Source organism: Sturnus vulgaris, chromosome Z, assembly GCF_052056855.1.
Source record: "Sturnus vulgaris isolate bStuVul1 chromosome Z, bStuVul1.hap1, whole genome shotgun sequence".
Classification (NCBI taxonomy): Eukaryota; Metazoa; Chordata; class Aves; order Passeriformes; family Sturnidae; genus Sturnus; species Sturnus vulgaris.
Genome location: NC_142283.1, coordinates 27,266,307 through 27,282,969, shown reverse-complemented (window position 1 = coordinate 27,282,969; position 16,663 = coordinate 27,266,307). Strand labels below are relative to the sequence as shown.

General features: G+C 37.5%; 1 protein-coding gene across 2 annotated transcripts in view; it reads right to left on the bottom strand.

Moving 5' to 3' along the window:
* PCSK5 (proprotein convertase subtilisin/kexin type 5) overlaps positions 1–16,663 on the bottom strand; it is a 245,934-nt gene that overhangs the window by 98,365 nt on the left and 130,906 nt on the right. For both annotated transcript variants that reach the window (XM_088156600.1, XM_088156601.1), the window contains exons 9-10: positions 15,497–15,597; positions 7,884–7,987 (exon numbers count right to left, since the gene is read on the bottom strand). In XM_088156600.1, coding sequence (XP_088012726.1) covers positions 7,884–7,987; positions 15,497–15,597 — 205 coding nt within the window. The remainder of the gene's footprint in view (positions 1–7,883; positions 7,988–15,496; positions 15,598–16,663) is intronic.

Sequence of the window (16,663 nt, the reverse complement as noted above, 5' to 3'; positions counted from 1 at the left end):
TCTTCAAAAGCTGTTTTATCTGGATGGAAAAAAGCATGCTGTTATAAATAACTTCAGGCATCTAACTGAGCTGAGTTGTCCTATGTAGGCCCTTATCTTTCCTATTATTAATTAAATTCTACATCCTGACAGGATACATTAAGCACTTAAAATATGACATTGTAGGTAGCATGATCTGTTTCCTAACTGGCCTGAATCCTAGTTCCATTAAAGTGGACACACTCTGATAATAAAACTACCACCAGTTTTGTAACTACTGAAAGGTATTATAGCAATGCAACAGCAGTGAAGAAGAGCTTTGGTGTTCACAAAGGCAAATGATTACTGTTTTTTAAAAAGACAGACCTACCCCATCCAAAAGATGTTCACCATTGCTACGGATGGATGGATACAAGCATGACTAGATATTTACCTAGAACATTCTCAAAAGTGTACCAAATTGAAAATTAGTATATAAAGAGGTAGTGCAAATGAATGTAACTTCCAATGACTTTTCTTTTAAAATTCAGTGTTCAATGTCTGTAATTAAAGCCTTTTGCTTTGAAGAATTGTATCAGTTCATCAGTCACTTTTAAAATTCATTGATTCTGGTTCTTCTTTCTTAATACTGCAAAATAGAAACTTACATTCTACAGTAAGTGGCAGACTCTCATGGTTATGAGTCTACAGGGGAAGACTTTCAAACCTCTGCTTCCTCCCTGCCCCCCAGTCCTTTAAAGGGTGTCCATAAAGGTCTTAGCTGGGCCTGTTAGAAGGAAATAATGTCAAAGGTTATCACTCCCATGGTGTGCATCCTGTTAGTGCTGTCAGTCCACTTGGCAATGTTTGGAATACTGGAGAGCTGCAGAGCATAGCAATTGTGTATACCTTTATATCTAAGACAAGCAGACAGGAAGTTATCTCAGTTGTTGAGCTGAGGCACTTATTTAAATTCTTCATCTGCTATGCTGATCATGGTTCGGTGACCATGGTTTTTCTGAATGCTATTATAGTAGAACATTAAAGCTTATTTTGCCTTTTGCCTGCTGTTACTCCTGCTTTAGAGACCTTTAATTTACATTTTAGAACATGTAAGTTTGACTTACAATATACAACCGCAGGAAAGCAATCAACTGAAAGACAAAATCAAGTCCATCCATCGTCCTTTATGTATCCTGACAGACTTGAAGCTTCTGCTTAAACTCTGTTTTTACATTTTTAAAGCTTCCTCCTTGCTTTTCAGAGGGAACAGAAAACAGAGTGTTGCAGATCCAAAAAGTAAATGAGATGCTTTGATAATGAAGAATTTGAGACTGGGAAAAGTAATGACACCTGCCCGGCATCTCTGAAAGATTCCCTCTCCTACACTTTGTACATTCTCATTTGTGGAACTATACAGACAAATTCCTGACCTTATATGTCTTTGGAGGACATGAACTGGAAATGACATTGTAACCTCAGTTTTGTCAGGAAAAAAAATAAATTCAATAACCATGATCTTAATTCCCAAATCCCACCACAGATAGCTGCTCTATCTGCAGCAAGGATTTCTGTACGAAGCACTTATAAAAGCTATGATGTTGACTGTGACTCATGTGGTATTTAAATGTGGATGATACCTTGAGGTATTGTTGAGGATATCCTTGAGGACACAAACCTTTCCAATCATACATGTTCTATCAGTGCTGGGGGAGACACTTCCAGACACTGTAAGACTAGCTTGTAATTGTAGCTCGTTTACTTCTCTCCTTTCCTGGTGCTAAACTAAATGCTGACCTGACTTCAAACAACTTTCAATCAGGAGATATAATGCAAAAAGTTCAGATTTATTTAACCAGTTCAGCTAACAGAAGACTAATGCCTACCTATGTGAGGACAACATCTTTCTCAGACTTTATATCCACCAATCTGTTGAAGCCAGTCATGTAAATATAATTAGACTGCCTTTTCCAAGAATATGTGTGCTGTTGCAGCTGTCAGCAGATTGCCTTTTCCAAGAACATGTTTGCTGTCAGCTGCTTACTTAGAATCACAGAATCATTTAGGCTGGAAAAAATCCTTATGATGAAGTCCAACCACTAACCTTACACTGCCAAGTCAACTACTAAACCATGGCCCCAAATGCCAGATCTATACATCTTTTAAACAGTTCCTGGGATGGTGATTCAACCACTTACATGGGCAGTCTGTTCCAAAGCTTGACAACCCTTTCATAGAAGAAATTTTCTCTATATATCTGATCTAAACCTCCCCTGTCACAATTCTTCCTGTCCTTGCCTTGTTACATATGAGAAGAGACTAACTCTCACGTTGCTACAACCTCCTTTCAGGGAGAGTAAGATAAGCCCTTTAGTCTCTTTTTCCCCAGGCTGAACAATTCCATCTCTCTTAATAGCTCCTCATTAGACTCAATATCTCTATTGCCCTTTTCTGGACACGCTCCAGTTCTCAATGTCCTTCCTGTTGTGAGGGCTCCTCTTAACACAGGATTTGATATGCAGCCTAACCAGTGCCAAGTACAGGAGAACAGTGACTGCCCCAGTCCTGCTGGCCACACTATTCCTGATCCAAAAAAAGGATGTCACAGGCCTTCTTGGCCACCTGGGCAACTACTGGCTCATGTTCTGTCTCTGCTAATGTTGATCAGCACCCTAGGTTCTTTTATGTCAGGCAGCTTCCCAGACACTGTTCTCCCGGCCTGAAGTGCTTCACAAGGTTGTTGCAACCAAAGCACAGAACCTGGAATGTCACCTTGCTGCATTTCACAAATTGGCCCATTGATCCAGCCTGACCAGATCACTCTGCAGAGCCTTCCTTCCTCTCCAGCTGATCAACATTCCCATCCAACTTAGTGCCATCTGCAAACTGAATGAGGGTGCATTTGATCCCCCTGTCCAGGTTATTGATAAAGATAGTAAACAGAACTGGCCCCAGTACTCAGTCCTGGGGAATACCAGTAGTTACTGGCCACCAGCTGAATTTAACTCAACCCTCACCACTGTCTGGGTTTGGCCATCCAGTCATTTTTTTCACCTAGCAAACAGTGCATCCATCTGAACCATGAACAGCCAGTTTCTCCAGGAGAATGCTGTGGGAAACAGTGTCAAAGGTTGTTCTGTATGTGTCACATGATGGCACACAAGATGATCTGTCTATGACCTTCCCTGGCACAGAGGTCAGACTGACAGGTCTGTAGTCCCCCAGATCCTTCTGAATCCTTCAACTGGGACCTCTCTGGTTAACCAGGACTGCTGGTAAATGACTGAGAGTGGTGAGCTCCTGCACCAGCTCCCTCAGTACCTTTCTGTGGATCCCAACTGACCACAGAGAACTGTATGTGTCTAAGTGGTGTGGCAGGTCACTGACCATTTCCCTTGGATTATAGGGCTTTCATTCTTTTTCCTGTTCCCATCTTCCAGCTCAGGTACCCAGAGAACAATGGGTCTTACTACTGGAGAGCTATTAAAGGGTTAAAAGATATTAACTGTCTCATCCATTTCCTCATCCTTTGTTATTATCTTTCCCCCTGCAACCAATAAAGGATGGAGACTACCCTTAACCCTCCTTTTTAGAGGGAAATTTATAGAAACATTTTTAAATTGCCTTTTACTGCAGGAGCCAAACTGTGTTCTAGTTGGGCTTTGGCCCTTCCAGTTTTCTCACTGCATAACCTCATAACATTCTTATACTTCTCTTTAGTATCCTGCCAGCAGTCTCCCTAAGATGATAAGCTCTTTTCTCTCCTGAATTACAGCCACAGCTGTTATCTGTTCAGCCAGGCTGGTCATCCTTTTATATTTCAGGCACAAAAAACCCCACTAATCTAGCTTGAACATGCAAGCTAGATATGGTGTTCCTCACTCCTACACAGACCAATACAACTTCATGTTTTTAGTGTCTTATTGACAACTAAAGAAAGCTGGCATATTATAATAGCTAAACTCAAAGCTTCAGTTTCACTTGCTACATGCACTGTGTGTATGAGCACTGGGGTGGATAGGAGTTTACTGGCTGCCAGTACCACATGAAAATACTAGAAGTATCTGTAAGAGTGAAAGATCTTTTTATAGATGAAAAGCTTTGATTGTTTGACATAACCATTTATGAGTGCTTGCTGTTTTCCAAAAGTCTTATGGCAGCTTCTGACTATGTTTTAAAATGTAATTTAAAATTTATTTACATTTTAAAGTTATTGAAAGCATATAGTATAGTGTTTATTCATAGTTTATTTGTCTTCTCGGAAATTCACTGGTTGTAAAGATATACTTGCTCATTTCTGAATTCCTGCCTGGCTACTGATTACCACAAGATAAATCAGTCCAGTCCAGGTCTCCTAAACAGGAGCCTAGATAGACTCATCTCTTTCTCACTCCCAGACTGCTAATATTCTGCTCACAACTAATATAATCACCAGTTTTATTAAATACTGTAATTAAGCAATTATATGAAAAGATTCTAAAATATTAAGTGACTAATCCTTTCCAGTGGTCGCTCTTCAATGGAAGCAGCAGATACTTTGGCTAACCAAAAGGGATGTGACATAACTCTGTTACTAGTCCTTGGCAATGGAGGCAATTTGATTTTTCTAGGAAGGGTATCTCCTCTGGGCCTAGGAACGGCCTAAAACTGAAAAAACTGTGTAGGATTTTGATTTAATTTTATCTTATATTTCAGTAGCATTTTATTGTAGTGTACTGAAGTGTTACTGTCTGTGCTTTAGAACAAGGAAGAGTGAAGCATGTTCTCTAACAATTTCCCTGCAAATTAGTGGTATTCCTCCCTATGAATGGTCTGTTTCTCCAGAGACAATATTACAGTATGTGGAGATTCACTTACAGACAAAGAACTGTTTATATGATTTGATCATTGTTCTTAAAACTGCAGTGTTTCATTCTCTATCTTTCAACTCGGAGACAAGTCAGCATTTACGGAGTTTCTTTTTTATGAAAGCACTTGCATGCTCTGTTGTTGACTGAACAGCTGACAGAACAAGGATTTTCATCCAATCTGCCATAGCAGGAACAGATCAACAGTTTTGGTATCTTCACAAAAACAGATGCTCCCAAGTATTTTTCCATAAAATCAGCTAATTAACTGCTTTAATTATTAAAGAACCCTCTATTGACAAATTATAAGTACAACTAGCCAGAGAACATCCTGAATATTCAAATCTTTCTTTTTAGACTACAAAATAACAAGTTCCTGAGAAAAGATGTATGCTGTCTGACAAGAAAACAATTTTAAAAGCCCCCTACCAAGTAAAAACTCTTGCTCATTCCTGAGTTAATTCTATTGACATGAATTTAATGAGCACTGTTTACTTGCCAGAAAATTAAACAAATAACAAGCACCGCTTTAGCAAATCACTAGCTTGCTTAAGTGTTTTTCATGAATTAATCCTTCTTTGTATAAATGTAAGACAGTAAAAAAGGAGATCTTGAAACCAGTAATGACATCTGTGAGCTTTTTCTGTGTGTTCCGCAGTGGTAAAACACTGCCAGGGACTATGGCAAGAGGAAGGGTTGCCATGCAGACCAGCAAAACAGCCCTCTGAAATGGCATGCTGACCCACTTTCAACTACCAGCTCTTGCCGACCCTTTGTTGAGTGAAAGGGTTTTTCAGGTTTTTGCTGTTTTTCACCCTTTCAGTTCTTATTTCTAAAGCAGCCAACCTGTCTTTCTCTTTATTCTTGTTTTCCTCTTTCTCCACTAATATGCACTAAAGAAAGGTAGATTGTTTCTTGTGACTGTCTGCTTTAGATAATGAAAAAAGTCTTCCACTCCCTCTTAAGAACATGCTGTGGAAGAAACAAGGATCTTTTCCTGATTTCAACAAAATTATGATACAATTTCTTGAGGAACTCAGTCTGATCAGAGTAGTTCATCTACGAAAAACCCTACTTTAATTGTTACTCTTGGCAATAGCAAAAGATAGTAGTGTAATATTACACCAAATATTGCCACGTGCAATAAAAAAACCTCTTTCAGTCTTGCCAGCAGTGGTGTGCAAATCCCCTTTTGAATTCAGGTTCGGATGTTGTGATTTAAACGAAATCTTTTGCTTCTCCTTCTTCCAAAACCAACAGGAGTTTAAAGAGAGATGTATTTTTATTGGAACCATGTGCTCAGCCTAAGTTGCCAAAATAATTTAGCTAAAACTAATGCTTTTATTTGGGTTAAGGTTGATTCCTGAGCTGTGCAGAGGTCAAGGCATTTAGCTCATCTTACTTTTTTTCAATTTCACCATAAAGTCTACACCAGAGTTCAGCCAGTTCAAGTTGTTTTTCTTGAATCCAAGTTACCAAGTCGAGCTTATGGATGTAAGTGACTTTTCATGAGTAAAGTGAGTGGAGACAAAACCTTTTTTCACCCTTTTTCTTTACTATATATGTTACAATGCATAGAACAATTATTCCAAGGATACAGAATAAGCAGTGATTCAACAGTGCAAGTCCTGCTGCCAATGCTGCTGCTGCTGTGAGACCTGTCTTTTGGTAATGAGTGACAGCTGCTGTGAAATGACTCACAGGGTGTTTGCCTCTCTTGGGCAACAAGTAGAAAAACAAAAAAAATACAGAATTTTGGAAGTAAGATACGAAAAAATAGCTGTGCTTTATGTTACTTGAAAAGTGTTCTTTGACCTTCATATAGCTTCAATAAACTGATAATAGACTCACAATCTCCTGATAAAACTTTTAAATCCTGGGAGATGTTTCACAATAACAAATACTGTAATGTTATTTCAATTAAGGAACTATCTATTTATGTATTTTGTGTGTGGGCATGCACTTGTAAATGGCATCAAACCAGGCCCTTGAACATCAGAACCTTCACATTACTAGAAGGTTCTGATCAAATGTCCATTTCTAAACACATTTTCTGTAGTTAGAGACTGGTTTGGATCCAAAAATAAAAAGGTTTTTTTCTTTGTTTGGTTTCTATGCCACTGCAGCAAAAATGTCATAGGTCAAAACTATATATTAAAGATTCTCTACATTAGCAGTGCCTTGATCCAAAATAGATTAAATACAGGCTTCATTTTTAAAGTGAAACCAGGGCAAAGACTTGATAACTTGTATATTCCATTTTTCTCTCAGAAGATCCTGGCTCAAACAGATCAAATCTCATCTTATAAGAGGTATTTCAGTATTTTGTGGAGTTCTTATGAAAAGAGAACCAGAAATAAGTCGTTCCAGGGTTTCATTTAGGATGCAATACAAATTGAAAATAGTAAGAATATAGTGAATGGGAATCAGAAGACAAACCGTGCTGAAATAAAATGTACAGATTCAAGGTTCCATTTTAACCCACTCTGAAAATATATATCCTAGAACTGAAAACATGTTTTTTAAGATGTAGCTTTTATCAAATTTATAAGATAGTACAGAATTTTAGAAAACTACTACATGATTACCTGTCCCATGAAAAGTCATGACAGCTCAAAATTAAATTTTATCCAAAATATGACAGAGTTCTTATATATAAATGATGTAAGGTTTATTGTATAAAAATGAAATTTGATAATACTGTTTCATCATTTTAAATTGAAACTGCCAATAATTCTGAGTGAGAATATGGCTGGAATTCAGAATTGCTGTATCTTCAACTCTACACTACTTTATCAGAATATCAAGTATAAAAAGAAAAATTAAACACCACTAATTTACTTAGTTTTCTGGCAGCAGAGCATGATATGAGACTGAAAGGGACTAAGATCAGACCAATGCATTTTGTAGTCAACAGTTTTGTGCATTAGTCATTCTAAAAGTTTTTCCTTGCATAAGGGAGGATAGGCCCCTTCAGATTGAGGCTGAAAGGTCTCAAAACTTTGCACAGCATAGTGTCAAACAAAAATATAAAATAATAGGTTGCTTGTGATAGCAAAGAAGAGAGAAAGCTCTCACCCTTATAACCAGCTGCATTGGTTTTCCAGTCATTAGCATTCAGATGTCCTGCACGTGAAGTTCTGACAATAATGTGCTGTACGTCTCTCCAGGTCAGAAATGGACTATGAAACAGGGGAAAGACAAAGCCACAGATCAGACATTTTACCAGGATGTAGGGATACAAGGTCATACAAGCTGAAAAGTATCCAAAGCAAAACAACTTTCATTATCTTCTCTACTTTCCTTTGGTCCATTCAAAATAATATGTTCCAATTTTACAGAAAACTTATATGAAATTATTTATACAACGGGGTGGCTTGCCATAAGCAGACTGTAACAATAGATGATAATATTCTGTTATATGAAACTTAAGGAAAGATGAATGAGTACATTTCATACAGAGGCAATTTTTATGACCACCAACTATCTTAATAAGTGCAAAAGAGAAGAAATCAAACTTCTGGCTTGCTGAAAAGCTCTACTAAATCTTACTAACTGCTAGCTCAAACTGGAGATTCCTCTAGACTTTCAGTTCCTATTGAAGCTATTGCAGGTGTCTCTGTTGTTAGTAATTCCCCTGTCCTGGAATTCACTGAGAGTCTGTGAGTATTTTGCAAGAATTCCAAGGAACTGGATGGTCTGTGAACTGCAGAGCAAGGACCTGATTGCACAGATGTGTATTCCTTTAAGGGACTCCTAATGCCATTTCTATCCTCATTGTAACATTAATACATATTTATCTTCTAGGACTAGGGCAAGTCTTAAGTGATTGCAGTTTTCCTGTTTCTTATATATCTACAACAAGGAGAATTTATTTTCTTAGAAGATGAACTAAAGGTGCCATCACTCAACTATTTTTTCTTTCTCCTTCCAATTTTTCAGTTTTTCTATTACCCGCAAGAAGATGAATAGCATTCTCTTTAAAAATGCAATGTAGTAAAAGATAAACTGAGCCACTAAACAACGAAGAGGAAAAAAGTATTGTGATGCAGAACACCAGGCACTAAGTACCATTCCCAGAGCATCATTATCTGTCCTTATTGCACACACTGCCACAGTTCCCCTCAGCTGAAGACAGATCAGAATGAAGTTTGGAAGACCCAGAATTGGCTGCCTACACTGCTAGGACTATGCAGTCATTGAAAACCAGGGAAACCTTGGTCCTTAAACCAGATTCTTAACATATTTAAATATTCTCTTGTATTTAATGAGAGCAGATGCCTTGTCTCACTGAGCATTTTTTAAAACATTACTGCGCCTATAGGTCCTCATTATGGTGCAGTTTCTCACACTAGGCTGCTGGACTAGAATGACAGTAATTGTTTATCCAGTTGGGCTGATAAAAAATTACTGAAAAAATAGGCACGGAATACAAGGCACAGTAAGGGTTTGTAAATTAGGATGCAGTTCTACATGTTACGTAACATGCTATAGCCTTTTAAACAACATAGCATTTGCCTGCACAACATCATTTAAATAAATTTCTAGCTCTACTTTACAATATCCAGTTTATATTCATGCTGCACCTCCACAGTTTCTGCAATGCATCCTGATCTCATGAGGCAGTATTGGAAGGCTTTGCCAGAGAATCTATAGCCACAGAATCACACAATGGTTTGGGCTGGAAGGGACCTTTAAAGGTCATTTAGCCCAAGTACCCAGCAATCAGCAGGGACATGTTCAACTAGATCAGGTTACTCAGAACCCTGTCTGAACTGACCTTGAATGTTTCCAGGCATGGGGCACCTACCACCTCTGTGGCAATCTGTTTCAATGTTTCATCACTCTTATAGTAAAAGTACGGAAAAAAAAAATCCATCTTTTGCATTATCTTTATATTGGTTTTTAGGATAAAATCCAGACAAGTTGTGATAGGACATGATGTATTCCTTTAGATGGATAGTGGGGTAGGCAGCTATACATCCACCAGCAACGGTGTTCTGGTGTCCCTGTGTCAAATTTGCAGTGCGCACAGAGATAAAAAATCCTAAGTGCCAAAAATTAAACAAACAATAGCCCAACTGCAGGCTGATAATGATGAAACTGGGAGGAGAAAGCCCCTGAGAGAAAGACATCTGACTTATATCCTTTATTGTGTCATCTCCAAAGGAACAACAAAATAAGACGATCCAAAAGACAATGCTCACAGTCTGCTTAATAACAGCATGGAAGAAACAGCAACAAAACCTTAGGTTAGTTGCTACTCTTAGAACCAGCTTGACTGTGAAGATGGGAAAGTTTACATCGTCTTAACTAAATAAAGGAAGCTATGGTTAGCATGGTACCCAGGGTATTGATTTGACCTATCTCCCATATTCAAAAGACTGAATACAGGGACACTGCAATTCAGTGAAACTGCTCCTCTTCCACCTTCCTCATTTTACTCCCACAAAGAACTACAGAAAAAAGCAGCTAAGATCCTTGCTCTCAAAGTGAACAGCCAGAAGCACCTCAAGAGTAAGTTCAGAGACTAGCCTCTAAAACCTGATGCAGGAAAACATTTGGACAGCCAAGAAACTACAGGGGTTAGAGCTGCTAAACTCTTTAAAAGTATCAACTGAGAGAATGCCAACTGAAAGCTTAAGTTTAAAGTTAAAGTTAAAGGCATTATCCTGGCACCAGAATAACAGCTATCCACTAGTTTTATTTCTAGCTGTTACTCCAAAGCATAGACACAGAAAAACTCAGTGAAGAAGTTAAAAATAATCACAATCAAACATTATTTATTTTTAACCTTGTTTGAATTTAAGAAATGTCTGAATGGAATTTTCTTAAAACCTTTTAAGTGCAAGTTAAATGGAGAATTTCAGCCTGAATGGTTATTCTTTGGCAAATTTATATGTAACTGAAAACATGAACAGGAACCAAAGTACACCCAAATCAATGTCAATATAATAATTGAAATTCTGTAAGTGGCATAGGTGGTTAAATCTCAAGAGAAAGATAGATTCTAAGGTAAGCACTTATTAATGCATATATATATATATATGCATTATATAGGTATGTTTTTCAAATACTTCAATATTCAGAGCAAACTACTCAAAAAATGCAAAGATTCAGAAGGAGATTTTTAACTCACACACTCTAGCATTGCATTCTATAACAGGCAGTCAATCAGTGGAGCAAAGATCTAGCCAAAGCTGATGTACTTAAATGATAACCTCTCCTCCTGCATTCGAAGTCTAACTGTAGAGGTCACTTGGCAGCACTTCCTCAATTCACCTCAGCTGTCTTGTCACTTTTAACCTCTGACTATATTTATGAAAAAGCCCTCTTAACTTTGATAGCACAGAAATATCTTTTCTGTATCCAAAATTGTACCTTGCTAGACAGAGCATTGCTCTTCTCCTTTCTGTGAGAAAATCAAATAGTCTGGGAAGTAGGCAAAAACTGTTCAATTGCCAGAAATCCAAAGTATCTATCTGTGACACTGTTGACCCCTTACAATATGTACTCCATTTTCCTCTAATCTAACTGATTGTGGTATTGTCTTTTGGAGGAATGTGGTACACTGTCACTTTTCTGTCACTAGTATCAGAATTCACTAAAATTCTTTAGTTCTCCTCCCAGCACTACCTTGTTTTAGCCTTGGCTTCATGTAAAAAAATGCAGGAAGGAGGACGACAGAAATTATTAGAGGGATGAAGCACCTCTCCTTCGAGGAAAAGCTACTTTCTTTCAGAGTGGGTTTAGATTAGATCTTTGCTGGTAGGGTGGTAATGCACTGGCACAGGATGACTTAAGAAGTTGAGGTTGCCCCACTCCACAAGGCCAGGCAGGATGGGGATCTGAGCAACCTGGTCTAGTGAAAAGAGTTTCTGCCAATGGTGAGGGGTCGAAACGAGATGATCCTTAATGTTCCTTCCAAATGAAATAATTCTAAGATTCCATATCATTCAAATGAAGAGAATCATGGAAGAAAACAGACTCTTTCCACGGATATATCACTGAGTATACTACACAGTAGAAAGGTAGCAGGCTAATACTTCCATTTCAGTTGCTAGTTCTTACTAATGAAACTAGTTTATACACCACATGCTGGAAAATATGCATTGGCTTACAGACAGGAACACACACTTCAATTGGGGATGAATAATGTATTCTTCTGTAAGTAACATAGGGGTTTTTATTTGAATTTTGCTTCTTCAAAGGAACATGGTACAATGGTCGCTGGAACAAATGCAGGACCACTGTCTCTCCTGACTCTGATTTGCTCAAATCCAACCATTTTATCACTTAGAAAAGGTATTTCTGCTAGCAACAGTTGATGGTACTATGCAATGAAAATATTTTTAGTAAGAAAATTGCTGTCTCTGTTCACTAAATGTATTCTTCTTATTTTCTCTTTACCATGAGAAAAAATTGACATTATGTAATGACTAAGTGCAACACACAAGCAAGCATTTATTCATAGGACCTGATCAAGGTACTAGATACACTGGGAAACATTCAACTGGGTACAACTGGAAAGCAATTTACTACCTAAATACCATAAGAAAACTGCAGAACATGAAAATTAAGATATGTCTTTCTCTGATAGTTGTTGCATATTTACAACCTGGCATTACAGCTCCAGGGATTCCAAACAAGCACTCTGAAACTCAGCTACAATTCTTTAATTCCTGATGGAAAACATGCCACTTTGATACACAAATACTAGATCAAAAGTAATACAAATGTGTTCACATTATGCATAACAACATCCTCAAACAATTTGTTACCAGTAGAAGCAGATCCCTGTTGGAAGAAATGGCTAAGTGGAGGGTTCAAATCAGTAGGCAGGTAAGAGATCCTCCATCAACTATTTGCCAATCCTACCATATGGGGCTTGTCAAAGAAAGTGCAATGTTGCAGTGCAAATCTGTCGTGCCTTTTGTTGTTGTTGTTGTTGTTTGGTTTGGTTTGGTTTGGTTTGGTTTGGTTTGGTTTGGTTGAATGTACCTTCATGTGTGAGTTGAAACAACCTGTTGGCTGTTCTAACTTACGCCCCGGCCATATCAGTTCTCTGTTCAACTCATGATGTCTCCTAGGACTAGGACTTGGCTACTGGGGAAAACTGACTTCCACAGAATCAAAACCCTTCCATGGTATAAATTTTGTTTCCCAGCACAACTGGAATAAAACTATATGCTATTACAAACATAGTCAAGAAGTGTTCAGGACTAAATGCTCTAATTTTTAAGCAGCTTGCTGTACAAAGAATGTAACTAACCTTGCAAAACCCTTTTCCAACTTGTCTTTTTAAAAAATCTCACATAAACACTGCATTAGCAGAGGTACTAATAGGGAATTTAAGGATGAATTTATGAAAATGGAAACTCTGTTTGAATCAAAATAGTTCCAGTAAGCAGTTACACTAATTCACAGTATCATGTGTCCTTTATATCCCATTTAAAAAAGTATTGCAGAAAATACTACATACAACACAATACTACAATGACTTCAAATCTTCTTTTTGGGAACTTTAATTCCTCACATTTACTTGGGGTCACCTAAATTGGCAGGGATCACAGGTGAAAAATATATAATTACATAAATAAGAAATTCAGAAACAGCATAAAAGAAACTAAACAGATTCTATACAAGCAAACCCCAGATATTAAAATTTAATAGATCACAATATGATCTCCCTTTAATACTAAAGGCTTTACTTCATAATCTGTAATGTCACAACACCAAAGATTTCTCCAAATTGGTAAAGAAAACCAGCATGGGAAGCCACAGCATAAGTACTATTTTCCTCCCTAGATTCTCTCTTTTTGACTTTTTTTTCTGTTTCATTTAGTGGCTGTGGTCAGCAGCAGTGGCAGATTTTAAGTACACATAAGAGAGAGAAGTTCATGAATGGAATACAAATAAAAAACCCCACATTTATGATATTATTAATATAATCGATCTGTATCTACTCAAATACACAGGCTAAGATCTAGAAACAGAACTTTCCATTTAATGAAATGGAACAGGATCTAAAACGAGGCAAAATCAACATATTCAACTTTTTAGTACCATGCAACAGAGTACTACAAATGAAAAAGAGTTATTTGCTAGGATATTTAGTAACTAGTACATTTTGTCTCCATCACCACATATAAAAGCTTTAACATAGTCTTGTCTTCATGTTTATTATAGCAACTATTAGTTTTGAAAAAAAAGGCCAGTCCGTACACATTAATTTCCCACTGGTAGAGTCACTGAAGGCCAAGTGAAAAAAGCGTAAGCTTCTCAGTGTGTTTTAAGATGTCACAATCAGAAATAGCTTTGTTGTCAGTCTTATAAGATACAACTTTTCTCAAACTTTCAATTACAACAAAACAAAAATAATCAATTACCAATTTCTGTTCATTAACTGAGAATAGTGAGAAAAACTTAGAGCAAGCTGAAATGTACACACACTGAATCTTATCTGCATTTGCAGATTGTTTGGAATGAACTTAAGGATTTTAAAACTGAGATTAAGAGGAGATTTAAAAGTTTAAAAGCCACCACAATAACATTATATTAACTTTTAAAAATACCTTTGTTTCTGATAACTGCATAAAGAAAACACAATTATAATGACACAAGTGCTGCACTACTTAAGATTGTCAGGTCTTCAATTTGAAACTCTTATTCTTATGCTTGTAACTAAATAGCCAAAAGTATTCTGTGCTGAATATTGGGTCAAGGTATCATCAAAAAAAGCAAACATGAAAGATGGAAACATAATTTTAGTGTGATGAACTAATGCACTTTGAAACTACTATTGTGTGCAAATTTCTTACTTCCTTCAAAGAAAATGGCTGACCCAACAGGGAATTAGTTTTCTTCAGATTTCGTTTTCTTCAGAATTCCTAGATTGAACTTAAAAAAGAACTTAAAACACTGAGCAGGATTTGGGGTGAAGAATTTAATCTTAAATCTGTAGGTATATCCAACAGAGTACAAAGCAATGCAAAATGTTCTGAAATACAGATTTACCTGAACATCTCCCACATTTCTGCTGCTCCATGAAGCACATTAGCGATACATATTAGGCATAAAAAAGAGAATCATGCAGTTGAGAAAATGCTTGTAAGACAGGAAATTTTTTGAGCTAAAGGTGCAAGGAGACTATGGAGCTACACTATTCATGGTTTTTAGAGCTGAGGAACATGACCCGTATTAAAAAACAGACTTGTGTCAGCGTGCAGAAGTTGAGATTTTATTTTTCATACTAATTAACTTATGTTCAAGTTAACCTAACACTTCCCAAAACCTCTTTCAGTGTTCAAGAACAGAAATTGCTAAGAGGAGCCTGGTGAATGAAGAAGGTGACCTACAGTACCCTGCAGTGCTCAGAAGATCCAGGCAGCCTTCTGAGCAAACTGTAAGATGTTGTGAGGATACTATACATTATTCAATGGAAACCACCTGTGCTCAACACTGTTTCATGTTACTTTGACACTGAGTACTCTGTCAGCATCTCCAAAGTATCAGCTTTCCCTCACGTGAAGTAAGCATGGAGATCTTTCCTGCCCTGAGGAGGTTACTGTGTATTATAATAAAGGTTCCAAAGCACTGTGTGATGTCTGCATAAAGGTACTGGATGAATGAGAAATATCTTCCTGTATGCTTAATTTTTTTTTTTTTTCAGAATATATCTCAGATCTTACTTTGCTTCCAGTGCCAGGGCAATGATGCCTGCAGCCATAGGTGCAGAGGCTGAGGTTCCAGTATGGCTGTCTGTGCAACGCTGCCTCAGGTCCGTAGTAATCTGGAAGAAATTGGATGTGTGAAATTAGAACACAACTTCAGAAATCAGAGCATGTTTCATTTACTTGAATGAGTCACATGTATATGGAGAGTATTTTGTTCTTTAATTGCATGGAAAGGAAGACACGTGATGTTAGATATTCTGAAGTTAAAGTCACTTGTGAATTTAGACAGTGTTCTCTATATTGCTTCATGGCATGATCAACAAAGACACTTTTAAACCAGAAAACCGTGCAGAGGGGTTCAAAACTGCACAGCTGCAGTTCTGCCCTTCTATTTGGATTTAGAGAGAGGTTTCCCTCCAGGAATCTCAAAGTGCTTTACAAATAGGAAAGAACTACATCTTAGGTACAGACTGCTTATGACATTTTAGAGACTATACAGAAGTATGGAAGGTTTGATTAGGTTGCCTGAAGTCACACTGGAAGAATGTGACACAAGACAATACAGTTTGGCTCATACTAAGTACCCTGTTTAGTCTTTCGTTCACTCCTTATGCAATAAATCACATGACATTAAGCAGTAATTAACTGGAAAACCCTGATGTGATCACGAATTTGGCCTAGCCATCACCAGCCAATTAGTTGTTTTCAGTTTTAAATTGTCTTATGTATAGATTTGCCTCCATACTTTTATATGTAATCTTAGTGAATGTATAAACTGTAATGTGCAATACCAACTAGACACACAGCCTTCTACATACTGTTAGGATATTTCTATCCAATAATGAATTTTAGACAGGTGCTTTCCGTAAGAATGTAAATCATGCACAAAAATGTGTTCATTCTAGATCTTGCTTCTTTCAGGCAATCTAAAGTGATTCTACTCTTTGCTTGTCTTCCTGAAGAAGTGGCTCTTTGCAGGAGCAAGGCAGCAGAGGTAGGATGTCACTACTACCTAGCAGAAACTCAAGCAAAACCGATGCTTGAGACTGGAGAGCAGTTGTTTGAAGACAGCGGTCAACAGCAGGGAAACCTTGATGAAGATGAATGATATGTGATGTCAAAACTTATTCTTAGAATTTCAGCCAATGCAAGATATTTTATATCTCTGCCTGAGGGGCAGAG